At 46.6% G+C, this 17,127-nt stretch overlaps 1 protein-coding gene across 4 annotated transcripts in view; it reads right to left on the bottom strand.

The window, feature by feature from the left end:
• PALS2 (protein associated with LIN7 2, MAGUK p55 family member) overlaps nt 1-17,127 on the bottom strand; it is a 1,716,257-nt gene that overhangs the window by 1,424,065 nt on the left and 275,065 nt on the right. For 3 of the 4 annotated variants that reach the window (XM_069648194.1, XM_069648191.1, XM_069648193.1), the window contains exon 3: nt 15,313-15,465. In XM_069648194.1, coding sequence (XP_069504295.1) covers nt 15,313-15,465 — 153 coding nt within the window. Of the gene's footprint in view, nt 1-15,312; nt 15,466-17,127 lie in introns of those variants that run through there. The other variant, XM_069648195.1, reaches the window with a different exon arrangement.

Raw genomic sequence — 17,127 nt, 5'->3', positions numbered from 1 at the left:
TAGTGTCTCTATTGCTATACAGCTGCTGATAACATTTGGCAAACTCAATATTGATCCTATTCTCATTCAGCACAACCTCTCCTCCAGACGTTTGTATACTAGTAATTCGATTAGGGTGCCTGTCCTGTTTCAGTAATTTAGACAGTGTCCTTCCCGCTTTGTTACCTTCACCATATTTACGGGCCTGGACCGTGGGCGCCATGTATTGTACTTCCCTAGTAGCTAGTCTGCCGAATTCCTGGAGATGTTGTTCTATTCCAGCTAGTATGGTCTTACGTGTACGAGCGTACTCATCCTCAAGTTTCCCCAGTTCGTCCTCAGTTTGGGTCAGGGCAGCCCTAACCCCTTTCAGGAGACCCACAGATTTGGATAGAAGTGGCCCCCTACCCCAGACCTTAAAGGATTCCTATACCGTGGAACATCTATCAACTGAGCCCATATTAATTTTGAGGAACTCTGCAATTTCGGTGTTTAGCCCCTCCACCACCCCAGGGTCACTCAGCAATCCCCCGGGAAACCTCCATCTTCTGGGAGATCTAGGGCAGTTTTGGATTGCAACCTCAAGTGTTATCGGGGAGTGGTCAGAGTGTACGGGGCAGTATCTCACACGGCTGTTACAGCAAGCATAGTGGGGGAAACAAACCAATAATCAATTCTGTACTCGGAATCGTGAACCGTAGAGTAGTATGTGTAGGCCTTTCCTTTCGGATGCATCACTCGCCAGGCGTCATCGAGGGAGAGCTGGGAAAGGACATGTCGCAAAGTTAGAACAGCCCTACTTGGTGCTCTAACAACCGTGCTGGATCTATCCAGTTTAGGGTCCATAGCGATGTTGAAGTCCCCACCCCAGACTATAATACGAATATCAATGGCAGATAGAAATTGGTATATATTAGTATAAAAGGCGGGATCATCAATGTTCGGGCCATATGTGTTTACCAGTAGCATACGCTGTCCTGCAATCGAGCCCCACACCAGAGCATATCTACCAAGGGGATCTCATTTATGGCCATCGGGGCGAAATCCCAGATTTGGATTTATGAGCGTGGCGACACCCCTGGACTGAGATGAGTAGTTTGTACAAAACCTGGATTTGTCCCAGCCGGGAAGTACGCACTCATTGCTAGTATCAACAGTATGCGTTTCGTGCAGCATAACAATTTGAGCGCCATGTCTGACGATATAATTTCCAACCTTCTTAGTCTTCAACCGATTATTCAATCCCCTTACATTCCATGACAACAGTTTAACCCTTAATGCGTGGTCCAAGTCTTACGTAGAAATGTTCGAATAGCATCTCCAACCTCTTGGATGTATCTTTCAAATAACATGAATTGTGTCAGAATCACTTTTAACCAATAAACTATAACCAGATCCCCCGATAGTCCTCCCAGGGCAAGGTGCCATACCGTGGGGAACCTTCCCCCAATTCAAAACATGGGATATTGCATCGACAACAACCCAATCCAAACTCCCCATCCCGCCCACCACCCTCATCGTCTCCCCCAACTTGACGATGCCTGTCCCTCAACTTGTGGAATATTCCCAGGGTAGTCCTGTTGCCTCACATGACCGCCATCCCCGGCTCACATCCATCACCAAACACAGAAGATGGCCATCTTTTGTATCAATTTACCAGGGACCCTGAAGTAAGGCACATACCAGTTGCAACCAGATCAGTAGAGTGCGCAAATCTTAGTCCGCCGGCCGGGGTCTATTGTTCGGCGCAGGTCGTCCCCTACCCCCTTGGAGGGAGGGGAATAGAGGACTCAATGTAAGACTGGGCTTCAGACGGGTTTTCAAAAAAGTGTGCTCTTCCTGCATGTTGAATTCTCATTTTGGCCGGGAACATCAAGGCATACGTGATCTGCTGTGCTCTAAGGAGTTTAACTGGTTCATAAGAGCGTCTGTTTGCCTGGACAGAGGCGGAGAAATCTGGGTATATATGTATACGGTTCCCCTCATACTGCAGTGTACCGGCCTCCCGTGCCAACCGAAGGATTGTATCCCTGTCTCTGTAATTGAGGAGGCGGCAATTATTGTACGTGGGGGGATACTGGTTTGGGTACCGGTGCTAGAGTACGATGCGCCCTCTCCACCAGGAAATGTTCAGAGAGATATTCGGGCCCGAGTAAGGTTTTAAAAAGTTCCTCCACATGTTTCTCCATTTGGCCCCTGCCGAAGGATTCCGCCACTCCGACCACGCGGACATTGTTCCTCCCCGACCTGGATTCGAGGTCTTCACATTTTCTCTGTATTTTGTTCATCGTGTCTTTGATGTAGGATATATCTCGACTGTGGTGGGCAATAGTATCTTCGTTCACACTTATCCTGTTCTCAGTCGCCGTGACACGCGCACTTTCCTTTTCTATTCTGGCTCTCAAGGATCCGATGGTGGCAACTATTTTGTCCAGCTTAGTGTTCACTGCAAAGAATCCGTTCTGTACTAGCGCGGTCAATGTATCTTCTCTGTCCACCACGTCTTGCTCGCTCAGAGCACCCTCATCCGGATGTGTGTCCACCATCACAGTGTGACTAGCCGTGTTGGTAAACGTGTCCATAGGGCCCTTCTTCCTGGGGGTTTTGGATGCCCCGTTTGACTTACTTGGTTCCCCCCATGCCTACAGCGAGTCGCGTGTGTATATTGAGTATGTCAAAAAAAGCTCAGGAGGGTCCAAACCTCGCACCGTGGGCGAGGACCAGCATACCTCCAAGCGTCACGGTCCGTATAGGAGAACCATGAGGTTCGGCCAAGCCTGCAGGGAGTATCAAGAAAGGCCGCGTGGCTGCAGTATGGCGGCGGCGAGGCACCACTTCAATCAAAAGAGCTGAGCACGCCGAACTGCCCGGTGTGTTCCAATCGGCTTCACGGAGTGTTTACAGGCCTAAAGAGGTGGGCAGGGATCAGGAAGACCACAGCCCCAAATTAGCGGATCTCGATTAAATGTTGCCGGGGGCATCCAGCATATAAAAGCGCTTAATGTGTTGAAACACGGCAGGGAGCAGTGAGGAGCAGCCTTCGCGGCAAGACTGGCACACCGCATCCCCCTTCGCACCTCTCGCTGGCCGCTTACTTGCTCGTCCAGCTCCGCCGCCTGCGGGTCTATGCATGGGCGGGAGCCACGATATTCCGGGATCAAGGGGAGGCGAGTGTCAAGCAAGTCGGTGCCGAGGGCCAGATTTGAGCTGGGGCTTCCACAGGATCGACAGGCGCCTCCAACCGCCACCTCGTGAAGAGTGCGGGCCGGACAGCAGGCCCGGGCGCGGGCCGCTAGCATAGACTCTGCCCCCTCGCGGCCTGCAGCGCTCAGCAACCACGGCCTCCGGGTAGGTTCCCCTGGTGCCGTGCGTCGGCACGACACCGATGCTCGCGCCGGCGAATTTGTTAACAGCCAGATCTCAGCAGTCCGGTACCGCAGCAAGCCCAGATTTTCACAAGTTGTGGATAAGTTCACCGGCAAACGCTACAGCAGGTTTCAGCCCTCTAGATGGCATGTGAACGGATCTTCAAGTGCAGGATCATGTGGTGATGAAGGAGCAGCGGGTTTAGGCGGCCATTTTCTACATGCGCAACAGCACCCCCATACAACAATAGCAATTTGATATCACCAGTGTCAGGTCTGTGAGCAGGGCCCAGTTCTGACAGGACTGATGTGTATTAGTGCCTAATCTGACCGTCTCCACATCTGTTCCGCGGGACAATGGTCAGAATACTGTCTTTTGATCCTGCCGCAGGGAGGGCGCAGCTTCCTCTCAGGGTCAGTGCTTCAAAGGCAACAATGACAATGTCACACTCCTACCCGGGTGCTGACAACTGGAGTCCTTTTGAAGTCAGCAGACATGAGAAGAGGGTGTACTAAGAGTAGCCAGAATTGAGAGGTAGGCTGAAAGAGGGAATCCACTAACTTTGTTTCTGTTGGGACTTTCCACCACGTCCTATCCCTCTCTTGCCCCATTTCCTGCAGGACAGGGTATTCTGGATATTATGTCAGAAGGCAAAGGTTACTTTTAACAGCCTGGATTGGACGCCATGCACGAGGCTTGCTTTTGGACAATCCCCTGCGACATTCTGCTTTTATAGGAAAAGGGGCAATAAACCCTTTAATATAAAAAAAAAATACATTCAAAACTTTTTTTTTCCAACACTTTTGTTTCAGAACGTTTGTCATTCAAAACTATTGTTTTAAAATGTTGACTGGACAGCCTATTCCAAAGTGAAAAAAAGAGGTGAAGACAGTAGACATCCAAGGCAGCGGCAAGTTCTGCTACCTAACTATCCCAAAGGCACAGTTTGGGTTACACTGCTGTGAACAAGGCAGGCTGCTGCCAAAGACACGTGTACCAAAGAGCCTGCTTACTGGAGGTGACTGGACCCTGCAAGTGTGCTCTACAACCTTCTTGGCTGGGAAGTGCAGAAAAGGCCTCATCTTGCCTGGACATGCTGGACTGGGTCTCGCAGCAACCACAGAACTAGGTAAGCGACTCCTGGAACTGCCTGCATCCCCAAACTGTATCAACAGTGGGGACTCAACACCGTCCAAGCTTCCTTTCTGACCTCGACTGCATCGGAATCTCAGAAATACACTCGACCCGAAAGCTCTACCCTCTTCACATCGGAGACCGTCAGAGACCTCTAGCATCCCAACTTTACACCACCAACTGATCACTAGCATCGTCTAACTTCTAGCAGATGCTGCTACAGTATCTAGACACTATGTTGAGAGCTGAGCCTGCTTAGTCTGTGCGTCTTCGCACAAGAGGCTACCAAATCTTCCAGCACCACCAATTTGACATTGCCTGTGGTCCACAGTGTATTAGACCCACAGGCCGGCGCTGCTGTATACACAACATTGTTGGACCCAGCGCCATCACTCCTCGACTCAACACCGGCCAGGCACCCAAAGTGCCCAGACACCAAAAAGTCTGGCTCAGTACTGTTAAGCCCAGAAGACAAGAACATAAAAGGTATTTGAAGATGCCCTGTGCCCCTGTTCCGCTGTAAAGGACAGTAGTGACATTTATGCCCCCTCTCCATTTTTTAAAAGACATACTTGGACATTGCTGATGAAATCGTGCGTGAACATCCTTGCCCATCAACCCAGAGTGCCTCTTAATCTCAGTCTGAATTCTCAGTTTATCCTTTTTATGGTGATTGGAAGGGTGGACCTGTGGTGTTTTTAATAAAAGCAATCCATGCACACAACTAATTAATATTTCTATATTTTCATAAAACCTTGATTGTCCTTTTATTTTAGAACCACTGTACTAAAGCAGTTTGGGTTGCTACTTTTATCAACTTACACCCCTCTGTAGATATAGCATGTGCTCAGCCTAAGCTACCAAGAGAGGCAAAGGAGATACCGGTCAGGCTGTGGCAATTTCATTTTGGGATCATGGTTGGTTTATTATTAGTCTGTTGAGTATACGGTTTAGATACTACTTACCCTACTACTTCTGCAGAGCAGTAGTCATTTTGTCACAGGGTGGCATATGAGGTGGATGAATATAGGGTGTGAGTGTGATACAGAAGAGCGGCTGAAAAAGAAGGCTTCACATGTGTATGGTGGGTTAGTGGGGTTGTTGAATAGGAATACGTTTGTATATGATGGCAACTCCACCACAGATTTTGTGCGGGGAGGGCTCTGCGGTGGAAGCATTCAGGGGGTGATGGGTGTGTGCTGGGTTTTCAGCCATGGCTCTTAAGAAGAGTATGTCATGAGTGTGTGCGAGTTAATTTGGCCATTGAGTTTATGGGTGTGTGCAGATACAGAGTGACAGAGAAAGCATGTGTATGTAAACGGTTGTCTCAGTGGTGCGATTTAAAATGTTCCGAGTGCTGTGGCGTGGTTATGGCACCCTGTGGCCAACTATGGCAACCTGTGGCCAACAGCGACAAACGGGTTTGGCGGGAGGGCATAGAAGAACAAGTTACTTAGCCCTGGTAAAATTCTCTCGACTGGATGTTCCTCCCATGTATTCCTCATCTTATGATATCTTCATTTCCAGCTTTAGCAGCTTCGGAAAATTGTTCTCGGCAGAGGGCCCTGTGCGTCGAGGCTGTCAACTCTGTCCCTCGAGGGCTTCCATGATGTCCCTCGAGGGCTTCCATCTCAGCCAACGTCTTTGTCGAGTACATATACTACGCGCAGCGCCCATTGGCTTCAGTTCTGTTTTTTTCACCACCATATGCAGAATTAACAGCCTTGATAAGTGTCTTTAAATTATCAGACATTAAAAGAGCGCAAGGTCCAAAGCTTGGTATTTCTACAGTGGGGTAGGTTGGGAGAGCGATGAGGAAAACGTGGGAGGAACATCCAGACGAAAGAATGATACCCGGGTAAGTAACTTGTTCTTCGAATGAATTGTGTCCTCCCACTTATTCCTCATCTTATGATACACTCCCAAAGCAGTATTAGGTTCTTTTTGATGAGGGAGTAAGAATTGAGAGTTACTGTTTGTCCAGAATGGAGCATAGCACTGCTTTCCCAAATCTTCCTTCATTGGTGTGACTAAACAGTAATGTTTAGTGAACGTGTGGAAGGTGGACCAGGTAGTTGCCTCGCATATGTGCTTTATCGGAACTACCCTCTAAAGGACAGAGGAAGTTTCCATGCCCCCCCTTCTGGGGGATCACTCCGAGCTAGCCTGTAGCACTCTGAAATAGCCAGTATGATCCATCTGGATAGGGTCTGTTTGGTGACTGACAGAACTAGTTTGTGTCCTGTATCCGATGAAACATTGGTCGTGCTGTTGCAACTTTGCCATCCTCGAAATATAAAAGCTCTCCTCGGATCGAGTCCACCAGCTGCAGAACATGTTCCAACGGCAGCGGTATAGGGATTTTGTTGCTGGCCTTCTGGCCGAAAGCAAAATCTCCATTATGCCCTTCGGGCGGTCACAATCTTTGTACCTCAGCCTCTCAGAAACCATGCGTGAAGATGGAGAGCCCGACCCTCCTCTCGCAAGAGACGGTCCTCTCTTTGTGGAAGACTTATTGGAGGGCAGATTGACACGTCCAGAAGGTCCGGGTACCACATCTTCCTGGCCCAATCCAGGGCAATTAGGATCATGGATTTCCCAAACTTTCTCAACCTCCCGATGACGTGCGGAATGACTAGGATAAGGGGAAACGCGTCCAGGAGTGGAAACTCCCAGTCCGTTACGAACACATCTCCTAGAGCTCTTCTTGGAGGACATTCCCTGCAGCCAAACAGTTTGCACTTCTGGTTGCTAACAGATCCACTTGAGGGGTTCCCCAAAGGGTGAAGATCTCTTAAAGGACTTCCTGAGCTAGTTTCCACTCGTGGGACACTGTCCTCTGCCTGCTCAGAGCGTCCGGCGTGTTATCCTCTCCGGCTAGGTGAACTGCTGACAGAGATTCATTCTTGAATTGCCCAGAACCAGAGCTGCATTGCTTCTCTGCATAGTGGTAGTGACCCTACGCCTCCTCTCTTGTGGAGGTAGTACATGGGCCACTGTATTGACCGGCATTCTTTCCCATACAGAGGGCATAAAGGCTTTCAGCTCTAGTCTGATTGACCTCAGCTTCAAGAGGTTGAGGTGTGGTTTGGACTCTGATGGACTCTGATGGAAACCAATGACCGCTGATTGTTAGATTGTTTGCGTGGGCTCCCTACATTGTGAGTGAGGCGTCCGTCACTACCATTATCTCCGGCCATGGTTGCCAAAAAGGTTTTCCTTTCAGAAAGTTGTCCCCGCAGGCCAACCACAGAAGGTCCTGTGAGACACTGCTCCGAATCTGAAGTAGGTCCGACATCCTGCCTGAGAATTGAGACCACTGTGTTCTGAGAGCCCATTGAAGGGATCTAATTTTCAGGCGAGCCTCTGGCACCAGAGAAATGCAGGTTGTCATGAAGCCAAGCAACCTCAAAAAGTCAAAGGCCTGAAGACGCTGGGCACTCTGAAATTTGGTGGCCATTTGAAAAATGTCTTGAGCCCTCACCTCGGGTGGCAAGGCTTTTCCCAAAAATGCATCCAGGACTGCTCCAATAAACTGGAGTCTCCAAGATGGTACCATGTGAGACTTCTTGTAATTGAAGGAGATGCCCAGTCTGTGGAGGGAATGGCAGGTGATACAGAGATGTTCTTGGCCTGTTCAGGTGAACGTGCCCTGATCAGCCAATCAGCCAGGTAGGGGTAGACTTGCTGCCACCACTTCCATTAACTTGGTGAAAATCCTCAGGACGACGACAGCCCGAATGGCAGAACTCAAAACTGATAATGTGAACCGCCAATGGCAAACCTCAGGTGCTTCCTGTGCTTGTGATGGATTGGCACATGAAAGTAAGCATCCTGAAGGTCCAGCGATAACATCCAATCCTGGAGCTGGAGGGCCTGAAGGATCTGAGAAAGTGTGACCATCTTGAACTTGTCATTCCTGAGGAATTTGTTCAAGCATCTCGAGTCCAAGATAGGTCTCAGTCCTCCGTCCTTCTTGGGGATTTGGAAATAGGGAGACCACCTTCTGCTCCTCTCCATCACAGGTACTGGTTCTATAGCACCTTTCTCTAGCAGTGTCAAAATTCCTTCAACAGGAATGGATCTGGAATATTTAGCAAATGGTTACCCGGTGATCATTTAAAAGGGGAGGCAGTAACCCTGGGCTATTGTTTCCAGTGACCATGCATCCATAGTAATACCTCGTCACTGTTTCAGATGCTCTGATAGTCTGCCTCCCACGCAGGTGTCGTAAGTCAAGACCTCAGAGTGGTTTTGAGGCAGCTGAAGCAGCAGCTGATGGTAAAGAAGCCACTGCATGGGCAGGCTTTTCACCTCGCCCACCACGAGGGAATCTTCTCGGTCCTCGTGCTTCCAACTTAGGAGTAGTGGCGAAAAGACCTACCCCTCCAAAATGATCCGCTGGGGTGAAAAGGCTGTGGCTGTCCGACTGTGGCACTTAAGGACTTGGCTGCTGCCTTTGAGGTCTACAGCTTTTCAAGGCTTTCATCAGCCTTATTTCCAAATAAATGAGAGCCGTCAAAGGGCATGTTAATAAGCCTGGATTGTACATCAGGTGCAAATCCCAACTTCCAGAACCACGCAAATCTGCATATGACTGTGCTTGCTGCCATGGCCCTGCTGATGCGGTCAGCAGTGCCCAAACCTGATTGCAGAGATTCACACATGGCATCTTTACCATCCCTTATATGGTTCATGAAATTGTCTCTTTCCTCCCCCTCAGGGATGTGATCAGCCGCCATCGCTATGCAGTCCCAAAGGGTGAATCTAAACTTTGCCAAGGCACATGTGGAATTAGACTAAAGCCATGCTGCTAGCCAAAGACATTCTTTGCCCAGGAGTCAATACGTTTGTCATCCCTATCAGGGGGTATGGTTGGGTACGCAGCTTGCTTGTAGGCCGATGTAGCTGCTTGTACTAGAAGGCTTTCTGGAGATAGATGGATTGATGGGTAGCCAGGGTCACTACTGGATGGCCTGTATTTTTTGGTCACATTTTTATTTACTGCCGGGCTGGACTCTGGAGCCTCCCAGTTGGCTCCAACCCTTTTTTGCAGTGCCACATGGAATGGCAAAATGGGATCATATGGAGGACCCTTGTCCAATATGTCAGCCAGATTGTCCTGTTCAAATGCAGGAGCTGGTCCACTCCATCCCAAAAATTCCACCACTCTAGACATTAGGCGTCTGTAGGATGGATCTGCATGATCAGCCTGGTCTGGTTTCCCAAAATCTAGTTCTGGTCAGGTGTCTACCCCACTAGCTCTCTGTAGGGTGTCATGTCGTTCCCTAACCCTGGACTCTTCTGAAAAAGCATTAACTTACTAGAGGTATCCAATTGGAGACCATATGGAGGGGTATCATCAGAGGTTTCATAGCCCTCATATATTGAAGTCAATGACCTAAAAATAATCCTTTATGTAAAGGTTTAAAAACCTTTTCCTGGCATCTTTAATGTAAGGGCGTCGAAGAAAGTACAAATCAGTATCAATGTTTTTAGTATTGACGGCGAAGGAGTCAATTGCATCAATGTCCGTGGCTTCGATGGCGTTGACGGTTTGACTTTTGTCTTGTGATTTGAGGGACTTTGCCCTTGACTCGAAGTCTTCGACGATTGCTCGTTGCGTCGAGTACTCTCGAGTAGACTTATGACCCAGTCTCGAGGGCGCACTGGTTTTTGCCTTGGCATCATGCTCGACTTCGACCATAGCATGGCCACTTTTCTTTTGCTTTGAGGAGGATGGGGGCCTGATCCTCGAAGATTTAGCACATTTTCCTCCTAAAGAGTTCCCACTCCTCTTTGGAGGAAGATTTTGTTGGGAAGACTACGATTCATTCAGATGAAGACAAGGACAAAGTTGGTTATCTGTGCCTCCTCTTCGATTTTTTCAAAGACAATGAGGAGTGTCTGCTGCTCAAGTGGGATCTTTTCTTTGATTTTTTTTGTGAGGAGAGGAATCTCTCGACTCGTGGGACGACCCAAATTTAGAAGGCGTGGAGGGGTATTTGGGGATAATACTACCCACTGCAAGTTTAAATTTGTGCTCTAAAGGCCTTAACCTGTCATCGATTGACAGGATTGACAGTCAGTTATATGCTCGATGCCCAGGCACCATAGGCATAGCTTATGCGGTTCCGTGATCCATATCTTGCTGCCGCATTTTATACACTTTTTGAAGCCAGTCTTCACAGTATTCAGAGTTGAAGACGAGGCCATTTCAGATACATTTTCAAAGAAAACTTTAGCGCATTGTTAATCTCAAAGCAATCCCATTCGCGTAAAAACCGAATTGAAGCCAACGGACGCTGCGCATGGTAGATGTACTCGATTCCGTCAGCCGAGATGGAAGCCCTCGAGGGACATTGAGTCGACCTTCTCAATGCACAGCGCCCTCTGCCGAGAAAGTTTCAGAAGCAGCTAAATCTGAAAATTAAGTTATCATAAAATGAGGAATACGTGGGAGGACACAATCAATTCGAAAGGTATGTTAGTGGGAAAATATTGCACTCCTCTGCGATTTTCATGGTCTCCGGGTACCAAAGCGGATCTGAAATCAAGTGGTTTGTTAGTGGGAGGAAAGGAAGAGTCCACAAGTGCGTTTGCTATAGGGTTGGAAACTTTAGTTTAAAAAAAAAAGTCATTGTGTGTAGGTTTGCTTCAAAGTGGTCTGGGTTGGTGGAAGTATAAGATGTTAACGTCAATATCAGAGGTCTTGTGTGTCTGTGGCATAAGGATGCATTGGCTGTGTTGAGATGGAGTGTAATTGGAGGTGTTGTGGAGATCTGCTGTTTGGTGTCAAGTGGGGGAGGGATTATAGGTGTCATGTGTTCGTAGCATAGTAGGTTTGCACGTGGCATATTTGCAGAATTATGGACTTTTTAGTATGGATTAGTGGGGGAAAATTGCAATCCACATGGCATTGGATTAAGGCGCAAGTGCACTGGTAGCTTGTTGGATAACAAACCCATTGGGCATTGTCAGCTATGTTTGGTCTCTCTTGGAGGATGGCTTATGGCTTGCAAGGTAGCTATGCATATTAAACAGCCATGTTTTTACTGTTTTCCTGAATGTCAGCTGTTCCTCTATTGCATGTATTCTCTCTGGGAGAGAGTACCAGAATTTCATTGAGATGTTTGAAAATGCTGACCCACAATATTTCATTTTTAAAGTAATGTTAGAGTTCAAGGCATATGTCATTGCTAGACCTCAAGGCTCTGTTTGTTGAAGACCTTTTAATTGCGGGAATTCTGCTCCTTCTCTGCAAATTACTTGAACGCAGTGTTTCGAAAACTAGCCTTTTCTTGAATGGAAACCAGTGTAGTGATCCTAATGCTGGCATGATGTGTGCTCTCTCTTGTTGAGTCTTCAGTTTTCAGTCTTGCTGCTGCGTTCTGAACACGCAGTTGTTTTATGGAGAAAGATATAGACTCCTACCCACTCTTAGCCTTGTCCGTACTTTGCTTCGGGTTCCCAAAGGAAGTTACTTATATTACAAGTTAAAACAGATGTAGTGCGATTAGGCAAGACTATTCAGGGTGGTGGAAAGAAGTGACCTATCCAGGTGGTTAATGTGCATGCGAGGAATCGACCTCCAGTTCTCCCCGTAATGGTACACAAGGAGTACCCAGAAATCAACTCCTTGCACCAAGTTATAGCGTTACCCGATTTTCATGGTGCAGGGACAGTGCAAGCACGGTCTGGGAAACCAGATGACAAGCGAAGCGAGACCCAATAGACTCATGGATGGCTGAAGGCAGGCAGACCAAGGAAGAACTGGAAGAAAACTTGCAGGTTGGCCATGGAAAGGACAAAGGCAGACTAGAAGGTAGACCAAGGAAGGAATTGCCGAAAGATCGATAGAAAGGCCAAGAAAGGCTGGATGTAGATTGCCAGGCAGGCCAAGAACAAGGCAGGAGGAAGAATAGCATGCAGGAGGGGAGAGACAAGGGGGGAGGCACGCCAAGGACTAAAGCAGGAGCAGAACGAGAGGAAGCAAGAGTTGAATGTTGAATGCTTCCAGCCAGCGTGTGACTGCCGGTATGGAAACAAGTTCCTGCTGTTCAGAGCGCATTGCCATGGCTACAGGAGACATGTTGCACACTGTACATGTGCTGAACTGAGAGGCTGGTTCCCTGTGCCTGCGCTCAAGCTGAACAAGGCAGCAATGGTCGCTGCGGTCCCAGGTCTCTCTCGCCTTGCTGCATGGCACCTGCCAGTGCCTCAGGCTCTGCCCAGGCCAGAAGGAAACGGGCACCATAGCGCATACACCCACCAAAAAAGTAGGTGGTAGCACGCCCATCATAAACCAGTCCTCTCAGTCCCTCAGGAGTAAGAGCACAGGATGATGCAGGGAAGATTGTAAACTAGAAAACATCCCATCTATGTTCTGCGATTGAAGACAAAATCTGAGGTAAACTCCTTTTGAAGGCATGCTCCTTCCTTTTCTATGACCGACTGTGAAACTGGAAAAAAGAAAACAATCACAATCATAAGATGACATCTACCCAAGGGTTTAAGATGAGATGAGCACTGACGTCGTATTGGCTTCTATACATCTATCTTGATGCCCACTTCAAAATGCAGTACACAAGTCACAATATTCTTGGTCAACCACTAAGTGGTAGCTAGCCTAGGTACATCATGTGAACCTAAAAAAGAGTCACTACAAAACTGTCAATATTCTAACTCTAAAAGAGGACCAAACGGATACAAGATATGTTAATGTTCCAAGCCCCTTCAAATCCCTCAAACGGTTTCTGTATCATCCGGTGCCGTCACTTTTGTAAAGCACCCAGAAATGGGATTGCACTGCTGCCAGCCTTATCGTGCTGTGTTTCTGCTAGAAGCACATATATCTCAAATGCAAATAAAAATAGAGTCCACAAATCTAAAGCAAAAATGTAAAAATTGTGTAAGGAATTATAAACACCAAACATTACAGAAAGATTCAGAGCAGATTATCAGCGGTTGGACTACACATCATGCAATACATTTTTAGAAGCATAATAGGATGGATGTCCATCAAGATAGTTAATTCAATACCTCAGGCAGAATGGGTAAACGCATCAATCGGTATATGCTTTACCCTTACGGAATCCCATTACCTTAGGCAAACTAGTGTCAAGCTAATCATTGGACTAGGACTAGCGTGATTCGATCAAGTAATAGCCACCAGTTACATGCCCATGATGTGGAAAATCTCTTATTGTGACAGTCCTTAAAAAGGGAGATTGGACACTCCCCACAAATTATGGCCCATAGCTTTACATGAGGTTTCTAGTAAAATCTTCTCGGTTATACTGTTGGAATGTATAACATAAAACACCTACCTCATTAAAAGTTTTCATTTTGTATCTTCCACAAAATAGATCATGCACAAAAAGACAACCAATTTATAGGGTCATTTGTGGACCTCACAATGGCCTTCGACTGCGTAAATGGATCCTTATTTTGGTTCAAACTTCAGAAGTTGGGTTGCCCTAACGCATTACTAAATATTTCAAGCTATTTGCATTGATGCAAAGGTTCAAATTCAGCTGAACACTCTTAAAATGCCTGCATAAATACCAACGTATAAAGGCTTACATCAGGGATGTTTTCTCATTCTGATTTTAGTCAATCTTTTCCCATCTGATATTGAGGAGGCATTTAGGGAGGAAAGGGCCTTTCCTCTGAAATTTGGAAACACAATTGGTTGGTTGGCATATGCAGAGGACTTGCTCCTCTTGGACTACACTCCCGTTGGTCTGCAACGCCAACCTAAGGCACGTGATAACTACGTTAATTTAATGACAACGATCTAAAAAAGTAACCCACTGAAAACCAACAAAAAGAAGAGAAACTTTGTATGGAGATTGAATCTACGGGCTTTCCAACCCATCATTACATTTTGTAAAGCCAAGGTAGTGCCGGTTTTGACCTATGGTGCTGAGGTTGTACACCCAAAAATATTTGACCCAAATAGAGGTCTTGATTTGGAGGAGGGTGCATAACCTTCCTAAATGTGTCCCCACTACAATGTATCATTCATGACTGCTATAATGGAAGTACCTCTTGCTTTACAGAAAGATACTTAAGCTCGGGTGGCAATCACTGTTTTACACCCTGAACTCTGCTCTGAGCAGATCTAATGAGGAATTAATTGGGCACATTATGATGACGGATTGTTGAAATCAATTAATCGGTCTACAGAGCATTTGATTAACAATCCTACAGATGTAAAGAAAAACTGAACTTATTTGCACTAATGAAATCTTGGGGGCACGTTTAAACATTTAGGGGAGCAAGCAGAGCTGTAGATAATGTCTGAATCAAAAATACATAGAAACCTGAAAGCACTTTGTAGTCGAGTGTCTACATTTGGATTCTTGGAGATGTCTTAATTGCAACACTTTTTGGTGATATGAGTGTCACCTCTCCATTTGCACTCTGGAACAGGATACTGGCTGGATCGCGAGTGTCTTCGATTTTAGCTGCTATTAGTTATTTAATACATACGTTTCCACATGTATCTAACAATTTTATTCATTAAGTATGTTCTTGTTATGACAAACATTGTATGAAAATTGTTCGTTTTATTTTGATTACTAGTGAAAGTTTTGATTAACCGGCCAGAACACTAAATAAGAACATGGACTAACACTGGTTACAATAATACCATCAATGTTAAAATCTTTATTACAATTCAAACATTTAGGAAGCAGAAATATGAAAAGTATGTCTGATTTAATTCTTTCAACCAACTACATTATCTAAAGAGAAACCATCACATACTTTCTGTACACAACGTATAGCAGAAATGTAGGACAGAAGACAAATAAAATGATCTTTTACCTGAAAATTAGGTTCTTTAAGAATTCCAACTAATTCTGCAACATTATCATCTGCATTTACTAGAGGGGTAATTTCATCAAGAATTTCATTCAGCAATTCCACATTATTTTCTCGCACCGCTTCTAGTTTTGCATCTTCCAGTCGCTCATGGGCCTAAAAAAGAAAAACAGAACAAGGAAATAACCAACATAAAATATAAGTTTTTAAACTATTTTAATGAATGTTGAAAGAAATTCCTATTTCATGTAGGAGGGCAGAAATGTATCCTAGGCTGAAACAGTGTCTGATTTGTATTGTGTTTTTGAACTACTAGGGAAAGGCCTTGCAAGTATGCACCAACTTTTAAGGAAAAGCCTTTTAAGAAAATAACAAGTCTTAATTACTGCACACCTCTTGCGACCCTCCTGTACCTCGCTCGTGTGCAGGAGGAGGCCGAAGCCTTACTTCATATGACACCGATGGAGCCTCAGTTCCATTCAAAGATGGCCGGCAGGCCAACTTCTCCACAACGAGTCAGCCATGCCGATTGGACTCCAACACTCTGCAGTGAGCCTGCTGCCCTATGGCAGTGCTGCAGAGATCTGAATGGCTGTGCTCACTAAAAAGGGACTGCCCAAGCCTGCAGGCTCTGCCGGCCCACCACCTGAGGCCCTACTTAAAAGCCAGTGTCTGGCCTTGTCCGGCTGTGGACGATGCAACTGCACTCTTTCCCATTATTGGCAGCAACCTAAACATGATCAAGGTAATGAGGCTAACCCCTCCCCCCCTCCTGCGCCCTATTGCATCCTGGCTTGCCTGATTGTAACTGTCTGTATTGTCTGCATACATTAACTGATCAGATATTGCCCTGTACCATGAGGCGTGGCTTTACAACGATTTACAAGACTAAGATTTACCCTAATTTTGCACTTTAAAGATTGACTATTCGGTCTTACTGTAACTTGCTCCCCGATACCCGAGGGTTTGGTGCGCTGCTATACATGCAAAAATAAAATAAAAATGAGTCAAGCTAAGCTTGCCCAAGTATCAAATGGTCCAATTTACTTATCACACCAAACAAAACCACACAGGAAAAATGATTTATAAAATTTTTCGGATGCATCACCATGTGTTGCTCTTTCTTTTCTCTTGCCTTACTCAGCCTGTTCGGTCCTTGTCAAAAGGTGGCGGGACCACTGGACATGTAGGATGACCCAGGGGGGTGGTCAGGGATACATGTGACAGGATGAGTTGTAAATGGATAAAAGAACAAGTTACTTTCTTACCTGGTAACGTTCTTTCGATGGGATGGTCCGACGGCGTATTCCATATCTACGACATGTAATCACCACAGCTGTGCTGCTTCGGAAACTTTTTTCGGCGTCTGCGTCCTGCGTCGATGACATCGATGCGCCGTCATCGAGGACCTCCTCCGACGTCCGACGTCATCCGACGTGATAAGTAGGACGCACGACGCCCGTAGCCTCAGTTGTAGTTTTTTCCCCCAGAACGTGCGACACTAGTCAACTGCCAGTCAGACACAAAGCCTTGCGGAACGTAAGCTGCAATCGCAAAGAAATTCTGCAGCGGGGAAGGCAGGGCGGGAGCGATATGGAATACGTCGTCGGACCATCCCATCGAAAGAACGTTACCAGGTAAGAAAGTAACTTGTTCTTCGAGGGGATTGGGTCCTCCGACGTATTCCATATCTATGACAGACTCCCAAAGCAGTACCAGAGCAAGGAGGAGGGAAAACATTTAGAATCAAAATTTAGAATAGCCAATCAAAGAGAGCAAAGGACCGCCTTGCCAAAGGCCAGATCCTGTGCTCGGATG

Source organism: Ambystoma mexicanum, chromosome 2q (assembly GCF_040938575.1).
Source record: "Ambystoma mexicanum isolate Mex_15411 chromosome 2q, UKY_AmexF1_1, whole genome shotgun sequence".
Lineage (NCBI taxonomy): Eukaryota > Metazoa > Chordata > Amphibia > Caudata > Ambystomatidae > Ambystoma > Ambystoma mexicanum.
The sequence above is the reverse complement of the archived record's forward strand: the minus strand, read 5'-3'. Positions and strand labels throughout refer to the sequence as shown.